This window comes from Antrostomus carolinensis, unplaced genomic scaffold (assembly GCF_000700745.2).
Source record: "Antrostomus carolinensis isolate BGI_N321 unplaced genomic scaffold, ASM70074v2 scaffold43175, whole genome shotgun sequence".
Taxonomy (NCBI): Eukaryota; Metazoa; Chordata; class Aves; order Caprimulgiformes; family Caprimulgidae; genus Antrostomus; species Antrostomus carolinensis.
Window position 1 is genome coordinate 1 of NW_010315143.1, and position 26,035 is coordinate 26,035.

Below are 26,035 nucleotides of genomic sequence, written 5' to 3' on the forward strand. Positions count from 1 at the left end.
AGGGTGCACTCAATCCTACTGTCCATGTCATCAACAAAGATGTTACATGCTCTCTTTATACACAGCTAAACCTTTTTTATTTCTGCACTAAATATTGATACAGCCTTGACTGGTCATTTTTGTTCTAATAGATCTTCTTAGATTCAACAGTCTTGTGTTGCCACTGTGAGCTGGGCAGAGGTGGAAGCCACTTTCCAAACACAACTGCTACATATCTCTTCTCTGCTAATAAGAACAAAAAAGCACTTCCCCATGATCCTCAGGCCCTGGACCACCTAAGTGGAGAATGCCTTGCCCTTGGGAAGGCGTGGAAATACTGGAGAGTCATCACACCGTGAGCGGAAGGAATCGGGAAGATCTTTGCATCTCTCCCTTTCTAGAGCCAGATGCAGTCTGTCTGTTTGTACAACAAAACAGACCTCTGCAAGGAAACCTGAGCAGCAGAGCAGGACATAAGCTTTTGTCTCTGTAATTACCACTGACACTGTTTTTCAGATAGATCTACATAGCTCCTTAATAACTCCTTGCAAATGTTCCTCAGTTTCTAGAAAAGAGAGATTCTCACAGATCTTCTATCTCATGGTTTATCTTCCTCAAAGGCAACTCCAAGAAGTACTGCAAACTGCTCAACTGCTAAGAAAAGCAACTTTAAAGGTTGTTGGAGCCAATTTCTCTGTTTAAACTAGGATTTTTATCCTCACATCCAGCTTCCTTTCAAAGTTAGCAAACTCTTTTGAATAAAATTATGAAATTGTGGTTTTCATAAGTGTTTTATCCAGATTTGTCACTGCTGCTTTTGATTCTCTGTGATTACTATCTCTGATAGGCATGATAAGCTAAAAAGGTGTGAAAACGTACTTGCCCCATTCCTGCAGAAGTTATTGTCTGTGCTTTTCCTTCAGGAGTGAGAAGCTATCAGGAAGGTTGTAAGGAACACCAATTTGTTCTGATTTATCTCCTACTGCCTTGATAAGGTACAGTGAAGGATAAGAGAACAATTCTGTACTGTTGCCATACCACATGGCATCCGACCTTGGCTCTTATCAGTTTGGAAAGGAAATTACTAACACACTGCTACTTTAACAAGAACAGTTCTCACTTGTGAGAAATAGCAAAAAAATCCCTCTCAGCTGCTGTTCCAGTCCCATCCATCTCAGCTAGGATTATAATGTCTGAGGATAGAGCAGAGCTCTGAAAAGTACACCAGGCTGTTCAGATTAATAAGATCCAGCATTTGAAAAATTAATTCTGTTAGGCAGCTCTTTGAAATGAAGACAGTGCTAATTAAACTTTGACATCAGTTGTGGCTCACATCTGAAACTCTGTGAAACCAAAGGAAGGCAGGAAGGCAGGTTCAGAGGGCAGTGGAGCAGCTTTCTGTTAATTTGTGGTCACAAAGCAACCAAAACAAGCAATCAGCTCAGGCTCAGCGAGTGTTGCTTGTTTCTGCCTCATGTAGCCTACTTGTGCTTTCTCCCTCACAGGCGTTTGCATTTCTAACCACTGCTGTGGTGGTATTGATGAAGGCTCCCACGGGAGGCAAACAGAGAAATAGCCTACTTGAAAATGGAAAACAAAAACCAAAAAACAACCTCATGCAAACTCTGGCTTGCAAGACCTCTGTTCTTGTGTCTGCAAATGTTGTTCTGCTCTCTGCTGTCCCTGCTCCAGACTAGAGTTGAGCAAAGTTTACTTGTATCTGATCTCCTGTGGGCACCATATCACTATCTGGGAAAAATAAATAAGGTACAGATGTTGTAGATAATTCATTTATTCTTATTCCCATTAAAAACCTTGTAAAGTAGTTTTTATAGTTATCACTAAATGACTGGGATCTGAATTTCTTTTAGACCTTTCTCTTAGGGCAAGCAAGTCCAGTTACAAAACTGGCCATTTCTGTTTCTTGGGCTTGGCTTTGAGATGTAGTCCCAGGCTTTGCTGGGGGTGGGGGAAATGAACCAAGATATTTTGCTGCAGGGAAGTAAACTTGATACCTTTCCAAAAGAAACCCTTATTCCTTAGGAATTCCTTATTCCTCCCACTAAGTGCCAGTCCCTCATTTAATTCTCCACCTGCTCCCTAATGTCCCCAGCATGTTTTGGAAATCTTTGTAATCCTTGTTGGGATCTGGGGGACAGGGACAAAATGCTATATGCACCCGTTATAGCTGCAGACACTCCATTTGCCCATGGGAAGACCAAGCAGAATTCACTCTTTTTTTGATGTCCTTGTGAAAGAGCTATACATGGGCTTCTGTATCAATGAAGAGCAGAGGAATTGAGCAGGGTATTTTAGTTTGCTTGCATTAAGAAAAAAACAGCTTCCTGAAGGACATCTGTATATTTTTTCCTATTTTCTCTCAAATGTGATTTAAAGTGTGTGACCACTCAGCCAGTGGTAGAACACCATCTAGGGCCCTTGCCGCTTCAGCAGGGTCATACTGAGTACAATGGACAAGCAGTTCAACATATGGGATTTGGCAATCCAGCGTGGGTGCCACATGGGTTTGGAAAGGGATGACTGCTTTCCTTATTACCAGGATGTCAGGATGGCTTTGTCTGAGCCATGTTTTCAGATGGGAAGCATGCTGGGTTAGTTTTGAGAATTCATTGTCACTGACTGCAGCGTGGTCACTATTTGTGTGCAGCTGGGGAGGGAATTCTATTTGAGTTGGGTTGAATTGCAAAAAAGTTGCATCATGTTACTGTATCATATTTCATATTGCATGTAGAGAATGTGCCATACAAACAGGCAAAACTTTTAACTTTAGTTAGCAATGTGACTCAGAAACCGCGTTAGGATACTTTCCTGAACTGCTAGTGAAATATTACTTAAGAAAAAATTACAATTCCAGGAAAATGTGTGCATGTGATTGGGGTAACATAAGTTCATTCAGTACTGGCAATGGCTTTGCTTTGTGAAGTGACATTTTGAAACCTGGCTGTCCAATTGGCTAGTCACACTTCCAAAACATTTATTAAAGTGTCTTGGGGCAAACCCAGAAACCAATGAAAGTACTAACTGAAGGAACCTTCAACACATTAGAAAATATTTTCAAGTACTAAAAGAATACATAGTCATCTGATTTCATTCAGGTCTGTGTTACTGAGCCATTCCAAAATCACTGTCCAAACCCCTGTGACTTCCAAAGAATGGTCAAATATCAAAAGAAAGTGACTACAGTCTGGACATGCTTTTTGTAAACATATATAACACACTATTTTTTACATGTGTATTACCCTGTCATAGTGTTAGATTAACACCTAACATTGTGTATGATAAAGTAAGTGCTATGTAATTTTTCTAGCTGTCCTGAGCATCACAGGTGCATGAACAAATTGCAGCAATGCAAGACGATACAAAGAAGCATACAATAGAGGCTCAGAAAATGTACTGTAAGACTCACAAAGCTGTCAGTAGCACTTGGGATATATCAGTGAGTTACCACTCTGGGTATTTATGACAACCCATCTGCGTCCTTTCACTGACCAAGCAAATATACTTTGCGTGATCACTGTAGGAAGGACCTAAAGGTAAACGTTAAATGTAGATGACTAGGCTTGAACAGAAGGAAATTCCATACCATTAGTAGACCTACTCTTTTCTTTCATCTGCTCATCCCACTTTTCCAGCCCTGCTGACAAAATTATGTGCAGTGAATGTTGTTACCTTCAAAAATCACACTTTAGCTGCTGTAAGGATGTTTCCCATGACAGCCAAAAGACCTGGCTGTGGGAAGAAATATTTGCTTAATGAGAGTTGTAGTTGATTTTCAAAATATTTGCTGGCTAGGAAAAAAACTCGCTCATTTTGGTGTAAAGATGTAGCTGGCTAAAAGTATACAGTTGTGAGAGGTATTTTGGTAAAATACTATCAGTCTCTACTTTGGACATGAAAAAAAAATGACATTTTCTGAGATTTATACTTTCACAAAATCATGTACAATCCTGATGTTTTCAGTTCTTTGCTTCGAATATTTTGGTTCACTCAGCAAGAAAACCAAGAATACAGCAACCAAAATGTCTCATCTCTGGAGATTTTGATAGTGTATGCATGCTACTAAAGTGTGAGAAGTTTGATTTGTTTGCTGTAGTACTACAAAAGATCTATTCTAGTTCAAAAGGCCATTCAAAATATAAAACAGCTGTTCTCTTGAAGCCACAGGGTAGCTAATACAATTTGCTTGTGAAAACATATCCTCTTCAGCTAAAGTAGAAGCTGTTTTATCACCACCTTGCCCACTAAGTTTAGGAAACAGGTAATTAAGTCTCCTGTCTTTACTGGAAGTAAGGCTGGAGCCCAAGGAGACAGACTTCAAAGGAGGGGAGTCTGAAGGGAACTTCTTACCACACTGAACGTCAGAGGTGGAGCAGTCTAGAGGTTGCTTCTCCTCCAGTTTTGGGTCTTGGTCAGATGATGTACTGACAAGTTTTTAGCAAAAGAGGCCTTCAAGCATCACATCTGTATCAGTGAGAAATGTGACAGCCTCAGAGAAATATCTTCCTGTCAGCCCCCTGCCCCCTCATACAACACCTGGGCAAACTATTATTTTTACCATTTTTCATTCCTCCCAAACCCACAAGTAACACATCTGTCAGTCCTTCTTTCTGTGCTCTGGCAATTCTCCACTGTTCTTTCTACAAGGCAAGGCTCTATGCAGTTTCTCTTTCAGTAGCCATGACACACAGGACTTCAGGATGAAGTGGTGTGATCACACAGCTGCCCTTTCCTCAGAGGATACATGGCCAAGGCCAACACTCTTTAACTCTTGAGGCAGACAGGGAAGAGGTTTCACTGAGGCTGTGGGTGGGGGAAGCAAAAGTTTTTTGTCCTATGTCAGTTCTTCAGTCCTTGAGTTTTTTCTGGGCAAGCAGGCACTAATGAGTGTAGAGAGGTGACCTTCAGGCTTTCCATTCAGAGTACCATTTCCTCCACCGCAGGTGCAGCAGGAGTAGCTGTCTGGGCATTACAGCCAGGCGAAGCATGTCTGACACGTGCAAATTTTGGCTGAAGTCTCCCTTCAGTGCAGTTGCAGAAAATGCTGTAGTAGTGGGCACTGCTGAAAATATTAGCAGACAAATCAAACCACCAATTTTCCGAGGAGGCTTTGGAAAACAAAAACTGCTGCCCTGGTACTCCATCTACAAGCCCCCAAATCCCAACTTCTTTGACTATCATATGTCTGATACAACCCCAGGTTTTCGTAACTATTTGGGGAAAGAATGTTGAGGCAATTTTCAACCTCTTAAAGAAGAAATTTAGCCCAGTTGCATATTTTTTGCTATATACTTGGACAATATAGCTGTAAACTTTTAATACAATTCTTACTGGACAAAGCACCCCTTGAAAAGAGTGAACAGCTGGAAATCTGCCTCACAGGACCTAAACTTGTCCCCATCAAAAGCAGCATGTCCCTCTGGGATATTAATGCTGTAACTGTGATGATCAAGTGAATGTTCAGTCTGGATAAGGCAGTGCACTGAGAGCCTAAACTTTTTTCTAAGCATTAGAACATATTTGAGTATTTGTTTAAACAGTCAACATTTGAAGGTGATATGAAGTACTGCATGCTCCTCAAACTTCATCCATGTTTCTGAAAATGATGGCAAAGCCTGTAATAGTCACTGAAAAATGCTATGGCAAGCTCATCCATTTCAGAGAACAGTATTAGCAGGAAATAAAAATATCTAATTTTTTTGTTTCCCTGTGGTCATGTTCACTATAATTAAAAATAGCTTATTTGTGCACTAATAATGCACAGATAATCATGCTTCTAGAGGTGACAGAGTCAGGGATGGGACTTCATATATCAGAAGTTCATAGCTGAGAGAGAATCAATATTGTCATTTTAAAAGGTAGATGCTCTTTGTCTCCTCAGAAATGGAATACAACGGTGATGATAAAATTAGTGTAAACTATTATGTGTCAGACGTGGTAGAGTTAGACACCTCATGCTAGATGTTTATAGCGTGATGCAGTTGCTTGTTGATAAGGCAGTAAGTCACTTCTGTAAGCCTGATGTTGTCAAGATGCAGAAGATGCAGAAGATTCTCTCACTATTTTGTTACCTATTATGTAACACTCCAATGAAACAAGTTGCTTTATTATAGACAATATTTGTTATAAAATTTGTCAGTGGTTGAGCCCCTGCTATCTGAAAATCATGGCTTACCAGTCTGAGCAATATTTTCTGTGTTTCATTGGTATTCCCTTTAGACAAATGCCTTCCTCTGTTTTCTCTCATCTTTTAACTTTGGTTGTAGACACCAGGTTAGGGTTTGTGTCTTTATTTTGTGTTTGTACCTGAACCCATACTCCTTGGAGCCATAATAATGCTAAAAATACTACTAATAATGATGAAAATCCTCAAAAGGAGTTTCTCTTTCTGCAGAGACTCCACACCAGCTTGTCATCCTCACCAGGAAAATGGTCAAACAAGAGGCTTTGAGACACCATGTAGATCTTTGTGTTGTCCTCATAATGGCAGGAGCTGCCCTGTTTTCCTGCCAAAAGAGAACAAGTGTTTTCCGCAGGAACTCCCTTGCAGTTCCCTGGCCACATCAGCTCACAGTTTGTATGCTGCAAGCCACACCACGGCTGAGCAACTGCCCCATGGCTTTGGGGCTGGGAATGAAATGCTTTCCTCTGTCCAGGCAACTGCCAGTGCTGGCTTTCATCCGGTCTCATCCAGTCCCATCCTTCAGACCTCAGTCCTGGTTGCTTATATTTGTGTAACTGAGAAAAATTTACTGCTACCCCTCATAAATTGCTTGTGCTTTGGACAAGGAGACTCATTTGACTGCTCTCAGCTGAGTGGGCTTCAGGTCACCTAACTACAGCTGAGCTGTTTACCTCCCAACTCCTTCAGCATCAATGGAGAGAAAGGGGCAATTTGGAGGCACAGTTTATCCAACAGACTTTAGAATGAGATGAATGTACACCCAATGGTCCTGTTTTTCTCCATTAACTATAACAGGAGTCTCAGATAACTGGTTCATATTCATTCAGGTGAATGACCCATAGGATCAGATTTTTTTTCATTTTTAATGATTGTGGGCTGGCAAGGAATTGTAGGCACTCTATGTCTGCAAAATGAGCCCGTAACTATGATCAGCTCATACACTGTTGTAAAAACACCTTGGGGAATGCATCACGGAAGAAAAGGAGGTTATTTTCAGGTGTAGCATACGTAGCAGAAAAGCTCGTTGGTATTTTCATGTGGCAATAAATCATCTACTTAGTATTTAAACTGGTTTGAATCTAGTTCTGAGAATAGCCTTCAGGAAGCACTGCAACAGGGGGAGTTTAACTTCTAGTTGTGTCAAGTCTTTTCTTCTACATGACTTCTCTTGAACTGAATGCAGCTGCTACTGCAGCATTAAGCACACAACACTCACATAAAGGTTCAAAATGTCTTCATATGCTGCTAGTACCCTTTGTTGATGTCCAAGTGCCCTACTTTGTGATGAAACTTCCCTCCCAGAGTAGTTAATTTTGAAAGATTTAGTCTGAACTTAGCTTAAAACTGTTTGGCCATGTTTGAGATACAATGGCAGTAAGAGAATCATCACTCTGTGTTATTCAGCTACAATCAGCTTTCCCTGGCAAGATAAAGCTGTTACCTTCTTTTTATTGCTTAACTGCTGAGAGGATGGATCATAAAACAGTGCAAGGTTATTAAGAGGTTCCTTAATCATTTGTCCTGGCCCAGACACAGTGATAATGTTGAAGATTTCCATTAGTATTTATGCAGCACTTGCCACGATGGTATCTGTGACCCTAACTCAGAAAAACATTCCTTTTCAGAACAGCTCTTACACACATTTAGTTTTAAGCAGAGATTTATGTCCCACTGTAGACAAGGATGTGAGGCTGGGGCTTAAGGAAAGTGGTCATCTGTGTATGCTTTCAGGATGTATTTCCTTGGTCTGTGGGTGTGCTTGAGTACAGAGTGAAATGCAAGCAGGACTTTCCTCAGATTGAGCAAAATACAGATTTCGTTTGATCTTTATTTTTGCCTTCTTATGCACACAAAATATTATTCACCATACATCTGTTTTCTTAAATAAAAATATTGATAGTTACTGATGGTCTTGAAAAGAATTAAGTTTTGGTCCTAGGCATGAGTTTGTGCTATAGGTCCTTAAATAAATCTAGGACTTTAGTGGGTCTTTCTTTTACTATCATGTTCTACACATAGAATCATAGAATAGATTGGGTTGGAAAAGACCTCCAAGATCATCAAGTCCAACCCCTGATCCAACTCCAATTACTATATCATGGCACTAAGGGCCACGTCCAATCTCTTTTTAAAAACCTCCAGGGATGGTGAATCCACCACCTCTCTGGGCAGGCCGTTCCAGTGCCTGATTACCCTCTCTGTAAAGAATTTCTTCCTAACATCTAACCTAAACCTCCCCTGGCAGAGCTTGAGCCCATGCCCCCTTGTCCTATTGTTGGTTGCCTGGGAGAAGAGACCAACCCCCACTTGGTTATAACCTCCCTTCAGGCAGTTGAAGAGAGTGATGAGGTCACCTCTAAGCCTTCTCTTCTCCAGACTAAACAACCCCAGCTCCCTCAGCCTCTCCTCATAGGACTTGTGCTCAAGTCCCTTCACCAGCCTCGTTGCTCTTCTCTGGACCCGCTCCAGCACCTCAATGTCCTTCCTGAACTGAGGGGCCCAGAGCTGAACACAGTACTCAAGGTGTGGCCACATCTTTCCTTTTTTGTTCAAAATACCTCCAGAACATCCTGAAACACAGGATTAATGCAAAGACCATCTGTGTCAGGCTGGAAAGAGCATGCAAAAAAAAGCAGTTCTGCAAATGTGGGTTCTTCTGACTCAGACATCCCTTGAAAAGGGTAGGGTTTTATTTCTTAGGCAAGAAACCTAGGAGCTTGTCAAGCACGGAGAAAAAGTGCACTGCTGAGCTGCAGCACCTGATAGGAGATTGTCAATATAAATTCTCAAGAAGGGGCCCAGTTTGAACAGTGCAGACTGTGTGTGGGATTTTGCATCAGTATAACATGATGCACAAGACAAATATTTGTCTAGCATAAATCAATGGTGTAACGAACTCAGTGTCTGATTTAAGCCAGCGTCCAAGGTGGAAAAGGCCCCTGACTGTACCACTGCTTTTTCTCTTGTTCCTTTCCAATGCTAACTACTTTTTGAATTTTTCTGGCATCTGTGATTGCTAGGAAGAAGATAGATAGCCTATTATGGTTTCTTTTGGAAGGATAAAAATTGTAATTATCCAAAAATCACAATGCTAACCCACGTTATCATTTCCTGATGTCAATTATGTTGCTCATAGCCCAAACAGAGGAAAACAGATACTCCTCTTTGAGTTGAAGAATAGTTTTGGAACATATGAAAGGTCAATGTTATGAAAAATGCACAACATTTCATTTAAATATGAATCTGATTTTTTTCTCTGGGTATGGGATCCATTCTTAGATAAGATACTTAGAAAAATGGTATTAAGAACAGCAATAAGCCAAAGAGATAAGAGTGAACTACTTAAACTTACTACTTTGATATTTGTTATTGATGAGTTCTAAGCAAATATTTCTTGTAGGCAGTAGCCTTATGTATTTGGTTGACTACAGGGGTGTACATTTACAGGTACTGAAAGTTTAGGACATTTGGAGCTTTCCAGTGATATGGCTTCACCGGTAATTTGTTCATTTTGGGAGTGTGTAAAGGGCATTGCCCTGGCCCTTTGCCAATGACTCCTTCTTTACTTTCTTTCTCTCTCAAGCCTTAATGTATATTTTAAGCTTTCTGGGGCCAGAGATCATAATTTTAAAACCTATTTGAGATGCATTTTGGGGGTATAAAAATTACTTCTACTGCTTGTTCCTCTTTCTATACAATTGAATCATAGAATATATTGGGTTGGAAGAGACCTTCAAAAGTCATCTAGTACAACCCCCCTGCAGTGAGCAGGAACATCTTCAACTACATCAGGTTGCTCAGAGCCCCGTCCAGCCTGAGCTTGAATCCCTGAGCTCCAGGGATGGGACCTCCACTACCTCTCTGGGCAACCCGTTCCAATGATCTACCACCCTTATATTCAAGAAGTTTTTCCTAATATCCACCTAGTTCTACCCTTTTCTAGTTTAAAACCACTACCCCTCGTCCTATTGCTACATGCCCTTATGAACAGTTTTTCCCCAGCTTTCTTATAGGTGCCTTTCAGGTACTGGAAGGCTGCTATAAGATCCCCATGACTAATACTAATTGTGAAGGCGTAAAGTCAGTTCATTTTAGTATATTCAGTCCACATTAAGGAACTTGTATAGCTTTAAAAATATAAGAATCCTTAAAGGGGTACAAATTCTTGCTTTAGGTAAGGGCAGAGATCTTTTCTTACCATAAGGAGGCATGTATCATTTTTCTGTACGCTTTGGTCTTAGGTTTAAAACTTATTTTGCTCATATACTAATCACTAATAAAACCTCTTGAAATTTAAGTAAAAGAAATTGAAAAGCTAGTCCCAGCCTACCGATCCTAACAAGAAGTGCAGTGATATGGCTTCTAATTTGCAGAATACCATAATCTCATTTTATAGGTTCGCTGTAATTTCATTCTAGTTTAGAAGTCTTGGATGCTATTTCTGCTAGAGCATCTTTTTTTTTCTGTAAAGAGAGAGAGAAAAAAAGTCCTGCTAATAGTTAATAGAGTTCAATTTTAGTATCTTTGGTTCCATTACCACATCAGAGCTGATTCTGTGCTTGCATGTTTTGTAGGGTCAAGGAGACAGTTTGTGAATGGGAGTGAATATAAGCTGTGGTTCTTAGAACAAATGAGACTTGACACATTGACCTCAAGCTGAATTTCAGTTTTCCTAGATCAGCAAAATCTGGGTAGCTTGTTTGTAAAACTATCTTGAAATTTAGTTACTGATGCTAAGTATTCACATTCCTTCTGACCTATTTGTCCATAAGTATTGAGATGTTTTCACCACATATGAAATGTATGAGAAATCATTCACCTATGAAAACCAGCCATCTCTATAGTGAAACATGGCAGCTTGCTAGAGCACAATATAAGGTTCTGTGTGGGCATAAAAGAAGAGCAAATAACTTATTCTGAGTTAACTACATGGGGGATTTTATGTCAGTGGAAGGTAATTACCCCAAAATGAACTTGGCTCCTATGTACAGGCTAACATCTGTAGCATTGCAAAATAAACGCCACAGATGTTTTAATAATAAATAACAGATGCAGTCAGTGCCTGGGCTTCAGATCTCATCTAAAAATGTTCCTCTTATAGGCGACCCTTTCCCCCACCCCTTCCTCAGTCCTATACCAAGCACTCGCTTGCTACCAGATCAGACTGCAGGCTCCTACACACCTCGTTGCCAGCTTCCTATATTTCAGCTTTGCATTTAAGGAGTGGCACTTCATTTATGAGAGCTGGCAGTGCAGCCTTTTATTTGCAGGTCAAAAAGTACAGTGAATTGCATGACCAGAGAGTATAACTGAGAGCAGGAGCCCAGCACAACACAGAAATTTACAAAGATAACCTTTTACTTGGGTTGGAGGCAATAGTTTTCAGCAGACTGGTGAGTCAGTGGAAATAAATACTCAATGCTTTGATAAAGGCAGAAACACAGATGTCAGAAAGCAGCAGCCAAAGAAACCAGTGCTGTTATGGGGTGCTGTGCAATATTATGTTTCTGTTAAACAGGTATGTTTTAAGTGAATAACGACTTTAAATTAATGGGGTGTAGGCCTTTGTAGGGAGTGTTCTCCCATGGGAGTGGAGAATGGTCACGTACATCATGCAGGTAGAAAATGCAATGATTGTGCTAACAGTGCTGCACAGCCACAGTGCTGAGGCTGGATTGAGGCTGCTTTGGCTGACTGGGGTATGACCCAAATGGTATTTGGGATGGGAAATGGCAGATGCATCCTGCACTTTGTAGCACACTGAACATTGTGTTTGCTCGTTGTCTGGATGTACCCTCGTACTTAGGGCAGCTTCCAGCTGTATCACTGGCCCCTTCAGTGGTGTCTCGTGGTTGGCATCAGAGTTTTGGCACCTGAAGTGGCTTGCTGTAAAGGCACATGGGTTGTGCTCACCAGCTGAACTCATTCAGGTTGTCTACAGGGGATGCTGGCATGGCTGGACAGTTCAGACACAGCAGCAATGTGGTCGGTGTCTGCCAGGTTCCCTGGGATATTGGGAGTACAGCCTGCATTTGTCAAATAGTTGTAGTGGCCGTGATGGAAAGGGTGAGGAATTGGGCATCTCCCATTCCCACTTTATGTGGGCACAAATCCTGCAGATCAGTCCAGCACTAGGCACTGTAAAAGCCTGGGGCATCTCTGTGTGCCCCTGCTTTCCCAGGTATTCTCAGCTGTCCTCAGTGACATGCTGCCTTTTTGTACAAGTGCTCCACGTGCTGCACTGGGGACAGGCTGTAAAGGTATTGGCTTTCTGACTTCCCCCTTCCCTTCCAGAGAACATCTCTGTCAGCATTGGAACAGTCAGAACAGCAGATCAGGAGAGCATCCAGCCTGGAAGAGCTGCTTCGCATCACTCACTCTGAGGACTGGAAGCTGTGGAAATGCAGGCTAAAACTCAAAAGTCTGGCCAATTTAGACTCCCGCTCTGCATCACATCGCTCCACCAGATTTGCTGCTGCTTTCTATGATATAGATACACTGAAAGGTAGGTGCAGGTTTGCAGCTGAATGACCTTAGCTTCAGGCCCACTGATTCTTAATCAGTAAAGTGTTAAGTATGAAGGGTTTCCTAGAAAACACCCATACTGGAAACAACAGAGCATTCATGGAAAATTACTTTGCATGAGAAAATATCAGGCAATAGCCTGAGTCTGCCTCTCTGTTTTGTGGCCAAATCAGACTTATTGTTCTCTGCAAGCTCTCCAAAAGGAGGATGTATTATATATGGATTTGTCAGTCCACAGAAAGGAGGGGAAGTCAATGTGCAAAGAACAGGTTGGAATGACTGGCTCAGAGGCTGGCCAGAAGCATTGGGCTAAACCTCAGAATTTGCTTGCAGACAAAAACAAAAGAGCTTTCCTGCAGGCATAGAAATCTTTTTTTTATTAGGTGTGCTCTGAAATAAGGCACTGTATCAGCAGCAGTGTCTGGGTGGGAACTGCAGGGGAAGGAGGTATTGCCCTAATCCCAATATATTTGAAGAAGCCTCTCTGGAAAGATGAACTAGATCTTGAAAAGAACCAACCAACACCTGCATGTGAGGAATCACAATCTATTCCTTCACCTGGAGCAAAAAAATAATACTATTCCTTGTAGGTCAGAGACTGGAGAGTCATTTTATGTTAACTGACGTAAAATAAAGGATCAGTTACTATACTTTGGTCCAGCAAATGGACAGTCTACAGCAGAACTACAGTGTAGCCTAACAAAGGACAGACTGAGCTACGCTGCTTTTGTTCAGTCTGTACCCTGAAGTGATATGTTCATATCACTTTCCTTTTGGGAAATCAGATATTGCTGATCCTGTTCCAATACCACTTTTACAATAACCACAGCCACATTTGCATGCCATTACTCAGTTAAATTATGGCTGAGTAAAGGCCTTGATTTTCTTCCCTGAGCTACAGCACAGAAATGCAGACATAAGTGCCAGTCTGAAAAGGGCTTTCATACAACAGGCATGGTTTTAAAATTTGCATTGAAATTTTGTACCAAAAAAAAAAAAAAATCCAATATACACTGGGAGAACAAGGGCTTTAATTAATGATACACATTCTGTTTGCTCATCTTACAGGTATAGAAGCCCATAGAGTTGTTATTAGAAGTAGTACCGAGTGTCAAATGCTGTAATTCTCTATTCATTATTGCTCATTTAGTGAGCAACAGCATTTCTGAAAAATTAAAATATTCCTTTTGTCGATACATCGAGGCAACAGAGGATGTTGTCAAGTGTTACTGAGGCTGCACATATGGCAATGGGCTTTTTTTCAGTGGCAGAATAATGTAACTGTTCAGGTAATGAAGTCAGATGACTATAGTCATACAGTTTTCTTATAATTGTTTGAAAGAGCTGTTAGGTCGTTTCCCACTCTTCCTTTAAAAGTCTAACTCTCGACACAGAGATTTCAGCTTTCTCATTCAAAGCCAAGCCACTGAAATTTAAGCTAAAAAAAACCCCTATTGGGTCATCTTCTCCATTCTTCCATCCAAAGTGGAATTATCCCAGGACAGAAACTACTTTTGTTCTAATATCTTAATACGTTCAAGGTAATAAAGCTCCTTTTAAAAAACCCAAGCCTATAAACATGTATTTCTTTCCCACACCCCTTCCAGTCATTAAGCATTGATCTTTTTGCCAAGGGCATCTGTTTTGTTTTAATAAAATGTTTTGACAAGAAGGCTGGGTGAAGGCTCCTCCTTGTTTCACTGATAGACCATCTTCCACAGCACCCCAAAATCCAGCAGGGTGAATTCAGGACTTTATTTCTCCTTTCTAGAACTTTAATGATGAAAACAATGAAAGCTTGTACCACCCTGTCTGACCACTGCCTCCCCCAAGCAGCTCAGCTCACCTAGAACTGCAGCTGGAATCTGAATCAGAGCCACATTTCTCAGCCCTGTCTCTGCTCATGGGAAAGATCAGGGTTCTGTGCTTCTGAACAGAGCGCTTCTAAACAGAGTGTGACACCCACTTCTTAAACTGCTCCTTCCTATAACAGCCCTTCTGCTAACGAAGTGGTTAATAAAGTGAGGATGTGTGCAGTTGGAAAGGTCATCACTACTTACACTCATTGAAGCGACATCTGAAGTGATTACATGCACATACCTTAATGAGTTTGGCAAACATTTTATTTTCTATTTTAAGGCCTAGGATTGGATTGCTGTTTCAAGACACTAACATTGCTCTAGAAAATTCTATTGATTTTAGCAATTCTTCTCTTCATTTATACTGCCAAATCAGAATCTGGACCCCAAACTCTTCTTTTTTGTACTTTTTGCATGACTGGAGAGTGGAGTGAATCAACCCTGGGAAAGGACTTTGCAGGAATAAACAAAATGATTTAAATATATACAATCAGTTAAAAATAATTTAAAATAATAAAAGGAAAGTCAGGTAGGAAAGAAGAATACATGCTCATCTGAAGACAAATTATAGTACCTATATTAAAAGTCTTTCAGAAATTTTATTTTTTTATCAGAACTTCCCTGTAAATATATGCACTGCTTGCACAATCACAGGGATGTGGAAGAAAAAGCGATTTTCTTAACAGTATAGAAGTTGCTTTTGATCTTTCAGAAGTGTGCTGGAGGGTTGCAGACAGGAAAAATGTTTTTCATAAATTTAAGAAGAACTTAAAGCATAAGCATTGATGATTCTCGAGTAATTCCATAACTTGAATCAGGTAAGCAAAAGCCAAAAAAAGCAGGGCCACCTCTTAACAAGACTTGAGACAATATTATGTAAATGTCACTGCTTTCTCCCTCTGGTTGAGTCAGTTAACGCATTATTCCTTCTCACAGTCAGAATTTGACAGATCAGTCTAAAATAAATTACTAGTTGATGACAACAATCCAGTATTTGAAAAATGTCACAGTGGTTTGAATAGATAAAGCATGCTTGAATTCATATTCCTGTTATTCAGACTCAAACCCCCTGAGGATACTGAGGTGTGAGAGTGTTTGTCTTGGATTTCATTAGACATTTTGGAAACGGTGCTCGCTGGCTGACATCCAGTAGGAGTACTAATACCCTCTGACCAGAATCTGTTAATCATTAATGTCCTTTTGCAGTCAGGTCCAGGCTCTACCGAGTCTGCAGTGGGGTACAAGCAAAGAGAGGATAAAATGACAATAAGGAGGTCTACCCTGGAGAAAAGGAGAACAGGGTGTGGGCCAGCTTTGTCAGACAGAGTCTGTGGAACTGGCTCTCGGGTAGGGGAAATCGATGCAGCTCTACTTAACCCACTGGAATTAATGGAGATTTTAGTCATCCACATTGAATTCTAAAAGCGTATAAATGCAACAACCTCTCTGCCAGTGCAGCTGGTGTAAGTTAGTCGGATAATTTTGCACTCAGACTCGATCTGGTCCTTAGATCGATCCAAGTAAGTGCAAATCGATCCAAGTAAGTGCAAATGGCCTGCCAGCACTTCGTTTTTATTTATATAATGCTTCTGCCTCACTAATCAGCGGTTTAACATTGCCATGATTGCTCATAAAAATGGTCTTTTCTTTGCCATGATTGCTCATAAAAATGGTGTTTTCTCCAGTCATAGATGAGGAATGGCAAAAGACTCAATGCGTGCCAAGGGAAACCTGTGTGGAAGTTGCCAAGGAGCTGGGTACAACAACCAACAAATTCTTCAAGCCTCCCTGCGTGAATGTGTTCAGATGTGGAGGTTGCTGCAATGAGGAGAGTCTGAGCTGCATGAATACAAGTACAACTTACGTGTCAAAAACGGTAAATGAGGCTATTCATCCGCTTTCTTTTTACCCTGGCTCTCCAAGAAGGGAGGGGAAAGAGGAAGTTTGGTTTCTGAGATCCTGTAATGAAAGATCTGTCTGCACTGTCATAACAAACAAAAGAATTACTTTTTTTATCAATGTAGAGTAAATGCAGGCATGTGCAATAACATTTTACATTCATGTTGCATTATTAAAAAGGGCTATATATGCATAGAGATAGAAAATCAGGCCCTGAGAAAGTGACTGCAGGCTCTCGTAATGTTAAGGAGCTTAATCTTTCATCAATGTATTGTTACTTGGACATGGGACCTCTTGAGAGTATTGGCTTGTGGAAATTCTCTGCACCAAAGGTTTAAGAGAGACTTCAGGAAATTTTGTTGTATGAGGCCAGAAGTCTGAGAGCTGCATTTTCAAAATTGCTGTCAGTGCCAAAACACTGGCTAATAATTTTGGATATGCAGTTTTGCAAGCCTAAAAAGTGGACATTTTCAACAGGAGGGGACAGACGCCTTCAGTGTGAATGCCTCACGATCTGAATGTCCCAAATCACAAGCCATTTTGAAAAAGAAAGGCTTAAACCAGTAGCCAATTACTGCTTAGGTGCAACAGGTGACAAATACCTGAGTTTTAATGACCAGTGTCAAAAAGTGAGCGTAAAGAGAGCATCCAGAGAGCTTCTTTCTGTAGACTCCCTCTAGTGTCTATGTACAGAGATACCTTGCTCCAGAGGGTGACTCTGAGCAGAGGTCCAAGTTTAGTACTTTCAATCAGTTCTACAGATGAAACAATATGTGTTCACACCTACAGAAGGAACACCAGAGACTGATCCTCCTTGATTAATCTTCACATTGTGTATCCCTACTTATAGTTGATAAAACCTTTTGACTTGGAGTATTATATTAAATTCTAGTTACGAAAAAGGCTTTTCTTTAAATCAAAACAAAGATCGAGGGCAATTGTTTTAAAAAGAAAATTGAATTCCTCATGGGAAGCAGGTCCAATTCACTTCAGTATTTGTTTCAGGATTGCTAGAATGTAATTGCACCGTGTCTGGTTGTACTGGAATATAGCTGGAGCAAAATAAATCAGCGCCCGTCCTTCTTGCGTCAATGTTCTTTAATTGGTTTCATTCCACACCAGGAGGAGAAAGCTGTTATGAGCTGTTGGCCACACACAAAAGACATCTGATCATCTCAGGGAGCTAGGTCAGGCTAAAAAGTATTTATTTATTTATGGTTTTTTGGAGCAGCAGTTCATAAGTTTGTTGAAAAAAAAAAGTTTGTTTGCAGAGTGTAACATTCCTTTAGTGTCCTTCAAAATAAAGATTCCCTCAAAAGCCCCCAGCTAAATTCCAGTCCTGGATACACCGCCATCAGTCCAGATCTACTCTAAAATGAATGGAATTACTCCCATATTAGTGAGAGCTTTTTTTTTTTTTTTTGTTGGTATAAAATATCCACTGAAGGATATTCATGCAACCTAAACTTAGACACTGTGACACCTAAATTTAAATATGTAAGCTGTCAGGCTTAGGAATACTTCTCAGACCCTGCATGTGGATGCAGCACTGAGCCAAGACATGCTGGCACATGAAGACATACATACCCTATGCTTTGGTGGGGGCAGAGGGGGTGTGGGTCACCTCAACAGCTCCTGCACATAGCTGCCCAAGGAACCAGGGCTTCCATGAGGCTACTCAGAGATCACCCTAAACAATTTGAATGCACTGAAGGTAGGCTGCTTGGTTTCTTAGGCTCCTAGTGTGGTCAGGAGACAGATGTTTCCAGTATAACGTCCTGCAGGAACCCAGCTGAAGAAGCATGACCTCTCTTCTATTTACTTCTGTTTCTTCTCTCTCTGAGGAGGCTGCGGGGATTAAGATAGGTCCCTAAAGATGCATGATGTGAAACAGATGTCTCTGTAAGTGGTTGAGATTCAACCAATGATATAATTGAGAACAAAGTCTCCAACACCTATATCTTTTTCACTTGTCCCTAGCATCCAGAAGAGGCTTTTGAGTGTGTTTGTAAATGATTTTGAATGATCTTGGGTGTTTAATAGCTGGTAATACAGCACTGGAACCAGCATTTTGGCAAGTTCCTACCTTTGTGGGCATTGCTTACTCTTCATAACCCTGAGTACCCACTTGCTCATTTATGCCTAGGGTAACTATCTCTAGAAAAGAGCAAGGGTGGAGAAAATGGTGGCAAAGGACAAGTGGTTTTGATTTAAAACTCCAAATATTAACTGTATAATGGAAACTGAAAAATGAATGTTATTTCACCTTCCTAGCTCTTTGAGATCTCAGTTCCTTTGACAAGTGTTCCTGAGCCTGTGCCAATCAAAATTGCCAATCACACAGGTTGCAAGTGTCTATCAAATACGCAGCGTCATCAGTATGCTATCATACGAAGATCTGTCCAGTACCCGGAAGAAGATGGGTAAGTTCTCTCATTTACAAACTTCTACACATGTTGTGCAGTCCAAAGTATGAAAATTATTTTCTTCCAGTTTGGTCACTAAAATGGTTCCTTCACTTTCTGTTATGCCAACAGTTTTTCCAAATAACTTCATTATCACTCAGGGTTAGAAAGCTTCAACTGAACCTGAGGAATGGACACCAGAATGGTGTGAATGGCTGAATGGACCAGCAAATTATAAGTTAATGGACACCAGAGTCCAACAAACAGCAGGCTAGGTTAGTTCAGCAGAATCTGGAATCATTAAGACTCTAAGGTGCTTGAGCAGGGACTCAAAGTGGAGTTATTTGGTTATTTGTGCATAGACTTTTTCAACCTGATACAAGCAACTCTGTTTGCACATTATTTAGCCAGGGCACACAGAGTGCTATTCTCAAGCTAAAGCCCTTTGGCATACCTCATGGCATGTCAAGTCCGAAGTAGCAAGAACTGTGGCTTTGCACTTTCTGGTCCAGTCCTGGTTTGCATCTATCCATAACTCCATAAAATACCCATAGCCCCAGTGAGAAAAGGCTACATGAATTTAACAAGGACTGCAGAAGCACAGGCAACTTGAGTGACTCTTTAAAAAAAAAAAAAAAAAAAAAATCCTATTTTTTTTTTTCTTGTAGATGCCCCTTTACCAACAAACTTTGCCACAATGGATGGATCTGGGATAGCGACAAATGTGAATGTGTTGTAGATGTACAGCACTCCAATAGACGAGAAGGTAAAGATGAAATTACAAATGGACACTTTTGCTTACTATATCTAGGCTGCTTGTATTTCATTTTGGTTTTGTCCCATTTTTTCATGAAGAGTTATAGTTTTGATTCCACATCCCTAGTCAGACTTGTCTTATGGTGTAGAAACTCACCTGAAAATAAACACTCGCATGGGCTTATCCACATCTCATGTTTTTTGCTTGGACATTTTACTTCCTCTATATTAGCAACCTGAATAGGAAATAGGAAAGTATTAAAAAGAGTTAGTGAAGTAGGCACTCTGGATGATTTTTTATTTTACATGGGCCCTAAATTGTATAATGAGGATTAGGGAAAACTTTTTAACTATAGAAAAAATTATGCTCCGGAATATATTGCATGGGGAAGGTGCTGAATCGTTACAGTGGGAAATTCTTACGAATCAGGAATAAGATAGGCAAAATCAGTCCTATCTATTAGCTGTAGTCAGTGCAAAAGAGTATATGATCTTTCAAAGTATTTGACTGCTTTTTATGATAAGGTATTTAGGAAGCTTTCAAACTGATAGGCCACGCATACTCAGGAGTATGCACATATACCCCTTCAGCTCTGTGGAAGGAAATGGAAGAGGGTAAAATTTATAAAGTGTACACTAGTTCACTTCTCCCTCTGCTTTTCCTGGAAAACTTTAATCTGTCGAAGATATTTGCAAAAAATATTCTGGGGGGTAACTGGGTAAGTCTAAAGATACTGACTAGCAGTAAACATCAAGGTAAAATTTCTCCAAGCCCCGTATAAGGTTTTTTAAAAACCTGTTTTTTCAGGAAATTGTACTGGTCAAAATAAAATTATCATAGCACTAGAGCAGAAGGACACAGAAGGAAGCCTTGCCTTTGTGGTTTAACCTACATGCAGCAAGCAAAAGAATAAAACATCCAAGACAACAATAAAAACAAGCCAGCAAGCAACTCCCAGACTAGAAAGCTAAAATAACCTCATAAACTGTTTTGTTGATTACAGTCTCCTAATATTAATAAGCAAGAGATCAGTTGTGTAATGGTTTCTGTAGGATCTGTTCTCACTCTGTATCAGATCATCTGACCATCAGGTTAGGTAGTTAAGCTCAAGTTAGAGCTTTCACTCAAGAAAGGACTAGTACTCCATATTCCAAAGTCCAAAGGACTGTGAATAGCCAGAGTCCTCTTAACTCTTAGCCTTTTGTAGGATCAGCTTGGAGCATTAAAATTTGTGGCATGTTAAATTATAGCTTTTGTTGACACAGAGTCAATATTTCCTCAGTCAAAATATCATTCTCTGAAGTACATTGTGTTTGGCAGTGGCTGGGACAAAATAACTTAAAATCTGTCTTTGAGGTTGAAACAAAGTGAGACCAAAATACTCTATGCCACTTCACACATGCCAAGCTTCATCCCTCCAAGGAAGGGGTTTGTCTTCCAAGAATTTGAGGCAGATTCCTTCCTCCCCTCCAATAGGACTTGGGTTTTATTCTGTCTGGATATTGGTTTTCCAGCATTAAGTAAATAATAATGAAGTTTTCTTTCAAGTAATGTGCAGGCCTTTTCTGGCCACTGAAATCAGAGCTCAGGCTGTAGATGTTGCAGACGCAGGTTACATTCCACGTTCCTTAGGTTAAATCCAACAGCTAATTGTAAAACTACAGGAAATTACCTTCCCAATGACACATTATATGCCATGACCTTAAACCGGGGATGTGCTGCTAGCATTTTAATACAGCTTTCAAAAAATGTGTTCCCTTTTTACTAGGATTAGCCTCATATTGTACTCCAGATGTGTATTTTGAGGGAAGATAGATGAAGTATTAGACAGCGCATTCACTTGGCTGTGGTTCTGTTTCTGAAACAAAGTGTTTTCTCCTATCTTTAACTGACAAGTGTGCATATGCTCCTTACTGAAGTGCTAGAGGAACTCGCACCTTACTGGACATAGTATTACTTTTGCAGTATTTCTGCAGCATGTGGATAGTGAAGTACATTGAGTGCTGAGGGTGACAGTGTGCATGGATGTGCATTTTTGTGATGGGTATAGACTAAATATTTTTTGAGATTTTTTTTTTTAAACCTGCTGTCCAGCAAAGATTTGTGCATTGCAAAACCTAACACTAGGCTCTTTAAATACACAACCCCAAAATAAAGGATTTCTATGCAGGGTTTAACCCATAAGAAATTGCAGCATTAGAGTAAGTGAAATAATCAGGCCAGTCCTCTCAAGTCCTTTTCTGCACTGTAAGTTACAACAGGAATTCTGAAGACTAGGATCTATCAGAGAGTACATGTGAGTCCTAGCGATTGCAAAGAAAGAGTTAGTCTCTTCAAAAGCAGGATTTAGACATGTAAAGCTTACTGCTAAAAGATGCATGTGTTATTGCAGGACTCCCTCCTCTTGCTGAGCTGGCTATGTGTGGACAACATATGGAATTTGACGAAGAAAATTGTGAATGCATCTGTAGACAGAAGTGTCCCACAGATTTCTTTCAAAGTAAAGAGAACTGCAGCTGCTATTTGTGCAGGGAAAGCCATGAGAGCTGTGCTCTAAAACACAAGATATTTCATGCTGAAACCTGCAGGTAAGTGTTCCTTGTCATTCAGTGTCTATGCTGCAAGATCTGAATTAGCTTGCATAGATGCTGGAGGTGCAAGTGTTGAATTAGCTAGGAGGTTCACCCTGGAAAAAATACCTTGCTGCAATTAGGGAGATAATAATAATAGAGATTATATTTACAATACTTGCTTCATAGGAGTTTAAGGCTTATTTAATTAATATGTTTTAAAGAAATCTGGACAAGATGCTATTCAGCTACCAATATTTATTACTTTTTTCCCCCTAAGCTTAAGGAAATGATGGTTAAAAATGTGCTACAACTGAAATTAATGTGTGACACGGGATTTACAGTGAGATACTGAGTCTTGCATTTGTAGGTAGGTAGAATCCATCCTGTGTTCTCTGTCACAGCTGAATGCAGACATCTAAGGAGAAAAGCTCCCTAAGTAGGCACCTGCACCATACAGCTCATTCCTTATTCAGTCTGTCCTCAGAGCAAGTGATTTTCTAGAGCTAATGCAATTTTGCACACACACGAAGCCACTCAATCAGCTCTGATTCTACTGACAAGCTGGAAAATTGTTCTGGGGTTCTTATACTCCATGCATTTCCCTAATCCTTTGTGTAACTAGTTTTGAGGTTTCTCTGGCAAAACTTTCATAGAAAATACCCATTTAAATTAGTCTTTTTTCATGCATTAATTTATTTTCAAAATTTCCTTCTCAGAAAGCCTTGGCCACACATAGAGAACCAGGAGCATGCAGAAGCTCTGTCCAAAAGCTTATATAAGGACAGTCAGCATCCAGTTTCCCTGGGTACCTTAGCAGAGCTGCAGTTCACTGAATGATCAGTGAACCCAAAGGGTCTGTTCTCACAGACCTCATAGGTTCACTCATGGAGAAGAAGCTGTGGAAGAAGTAACCTTTGCATCTTTAGGTTCAGCTTTGAAAATATGGACAAGCATAAAATAGTTGACAAGTATAAAAAGAGAATCATCAGAGTTGAAAGAGAGCACAAAAAAACTGGTCATTTATGTATTTCAGTCAGGTGAGAGGGGATCAATAGAATAATTTGTTTACATGAGTTTGGCTTCTAGAAATTACTATAATCTGGACACAGGACTTTTATGCCAGACTTTCACGCCTAGTGTTCCAGCATCAGGTGAGCTAAAGTACTTTGCAAAATTTAAGGGCAACGCTATCCAGTGCTGATGCTCTGGACTCCCCTCTCACAAGAAATGAAAGCATTACTTAGGTCATGACTGTGGACAAATGGACAACAGCAAGACATGTTTCTGTAGACAAGAACTGTCAGGCAGCAGTCTTGTCTCCCTGTGTTGTAGGGTGTCGGCGCTTTCCCATATGTTGTCTGGAGAGCATTGCAGTGTTCAACGATGAAAAAGCTGAAGACTGCAACACTGAGGAATTATCATATTACAATGCTTCTCTCTTTTTCCTTTTTTCTCCTCTATCAAACAGCTGTGAAGACAAATGTCCATCCCAACCCAGAACATGCCCAACTGCAAAACCAGTGTGTTCCAGGCATTGTCGTTGTCCGAAGGAGAAGAGAGGTTCCCATGGGTCCCAAAGCAAAGAAACTCCTTGAATGAGCTTCCCTTATTCTCCAAAAATCCACTGCTTTGCAAAGTAGCTGTCACTGACTTTCAAACAATAGTAAATATGAACATCTTCCACATTAATAGCAGAAGAATGAATCCAGTCTGCATTTATTTATTAGAGTAATCACTAACTGCAGGTAAATCCTCTGGGACATTGGTAATTGTTCTCTAAGAGGTAACAACAACAACCGATGAATTCCTGTCTGTGCAGAAGAAGGAGTGGAAAGTGCCAGTTCAATGTTACGTTATGGAAGATGAAGCTGGTATATTGGTAATAGAGTCACAGTCACCAGCCAGTCTTTCAGAAATTGAGACTGATAATCTTAGCCTCTGAATCCTTAGCTAATGCAGCTCCTGGGTGAAACTTTATTCAGAAATTCAGTGTACAGGATGTGGCTTCTAATAGGTTCAGCACTGAGTTATTTGATCTACTGTCCAGCTTTGATTATCATTTTGAATTTATTGTACAACTACTGTCAGATGTGCCATATTTAAGTGTATATAAGAAAATAAATACATCAGTTATTCGAGTGGTTTTGATTTTTCTCTGTTATTTTAAAACACTGCCCAACAAAAAGAAAATAAGCAAAACCCCAAGGCCGTCTCAAGTACAGCCTTCTTATGTTTGTCCCACTGGGACTGGCTTCTGCCCAAACCCAGGTCGAAACAAGGTCACTTGATCCAATAGTTTCAGTAAAGAACCGTTTTTCCCACGTTTGCCCGACAACCATGTGTGATTTATTTATTTGTTCCTGGTGTAGTGTGATAAATCTCCCTAAGGGGATACCAACCACACTAGCACTAACTCTTCAGTGATATTTGGAAAGGCACGGTTCGCTAAAAGATGGTTTTCCTTTTAGCTTACTGTGCTATGAAAATATCTCCTTTGCACTGAAATTCCTTTCACCACTGTGAGGCCTGATGTTTTAACCAAATCGAGTACAAGGACTGCATTATTTTCTGAGCCACTGAAGTCTGGACTAAGCCAGTCCAGAGAAAATATTATGAGCAATAATCCTGAACTGGAAGTGAAAGTCTTGACGACTGCATCATTTTTTCCCTTTTGCTGAATTCAGTTCTCCAATTCTACACTGTACTGTGAAAGAAGGGAATAGAGCAAATGAAACAACTGCTACGGAGATGGAAAAGTTGAGACAACACAGGGAATAGAAAATGGCTTTTTGATGTGCATCTGAGAATTTTTTATATTTATATAGGGAAAAAATAGATTGCTCTGAAATAAAAATAAAGCCAAACCCTGCAAGATTGATACAATTGTTGGACAAAGCACCAAACAATTTAATGTGTCTTTTGTCTGAGTAAGGCATTTAGGATGTGACCCTGGATGACTGCTCTGAGTGCTTCCTAAACCATGTGTGATCTGGGTCTGTGCAAACATACTGACAGGCTGGTTTTGTTATCTGTGCTGGGAAGTGGCCTGGGATCCTCTGACCCAAACAACCAAGCAACACAGTCTGACCTGTGAGCATACTGGGTGGAGCCCCTGCAGCAGGGTGACCTACTGGTTTGCACTGGGCTCGTCTGCTGAAGGTTTTCCTCCTAGCAAGCACTCTGCATGGACAAGAAGGGGAACGTGACCTGAGTCCAAAAACAGGTAAACCAGTTTGGCCGCAGAAGCACACCCTTACATTTCCCACAGTCCTCCAAGAGGCTTTAAATTCAGACACATGCACATGGTGGGTGAAGTCTTTGAGATACACAAGGGTCCATAAAAGGAATGAACTGCCCCATCATCGCTCACCTAGCTCAGCCAGGGAGCTGCAGACGCTAACCAGACACTTAACTGGTGGAACCAGAGGCATATGGATTAAAAATAGACCTATGTGCAAAACTGTACAACAGCATTTGTACAAAATTCTGTGGAAAGAGTTTAAGTTTTTGCACTTCCTAGTTTTTCTTTAATTGGAGTTTAGCAACTGGAACCCTGTATTATTATGCTTGAGTCTCGTCAATATTGATCTGCAGAGGCTTCCTCAGTTTTCTAGCCTGACCAGTGAATATATTAACTTTTTTTTTTTTTTACAAAACAGAAATGCTCCAACTTGAGAGTCAAGTAAGTCTGCTTCAACTCCAGGAGGCCCTTAGATAAAGCACTCACTGAGGGGCTGAAAACCATATGCAAAAGCTTTTCTCAATGAGGCAGAGAGGGAGTGAACATGAGCCACCTAACTCCCAGGAGAGAGCATAGCAGTTAGGATACCCAGGCT

General features: G+C 40.5%; 1 protein-coding gene across 1 annotated transcript; it reads left to right on the forward strand.

The window, feature by feature from the left end:
- Positions 1–11,778: 11,778 nt before the first annotated feature.
- Positions 11,779–24,337, forward strand: VEGFD (vascular endothelial growth factor D). Its single transcript, XM_029084930.1, has 7 exons — positions 11,779–11,880; positions 12,476–12,686; positions 16,251–16,441; positions 18,739–18,887; positions 19,538–19,635; positions 22,019–22,214; positions 23,668–24,337. The coding sequence occupies exons 1-7, from the start codon at positions 11,779–11,781 to the stop codon at positions 23,792–23,794; spliced, it is 1,074 nt and encodes a 357-aa protein (XP_028940763.1). The 3' UTR covers positions 23,795–24,337.
- Positions 24,338–26,035: the final 1,698 nt, after the last annotated feature.

Coding starts and splice junctions, on each gene's coding strand:
- VEGFD (XM_029084930.1), top strand. CDS start 11,779: ATGGTCACGTACATCATGCAGGTAGAAAATGCAATGATTGTGCTAACA. Junction 19,636..22,018: donor GCACTCCAATAGACGAGAAG/GTAAAGATGAAA, acceptor GTGTTATTGCAG/GACTCCCTCCTCTTGCTGAG. Junction 22,215..23,667: donor TTTCATGCTGAAACCTGCAG/GTAAGTGTTCCT, acceptor TCTATCAAACAG/CTGTGAAGACAAATGTCCAT.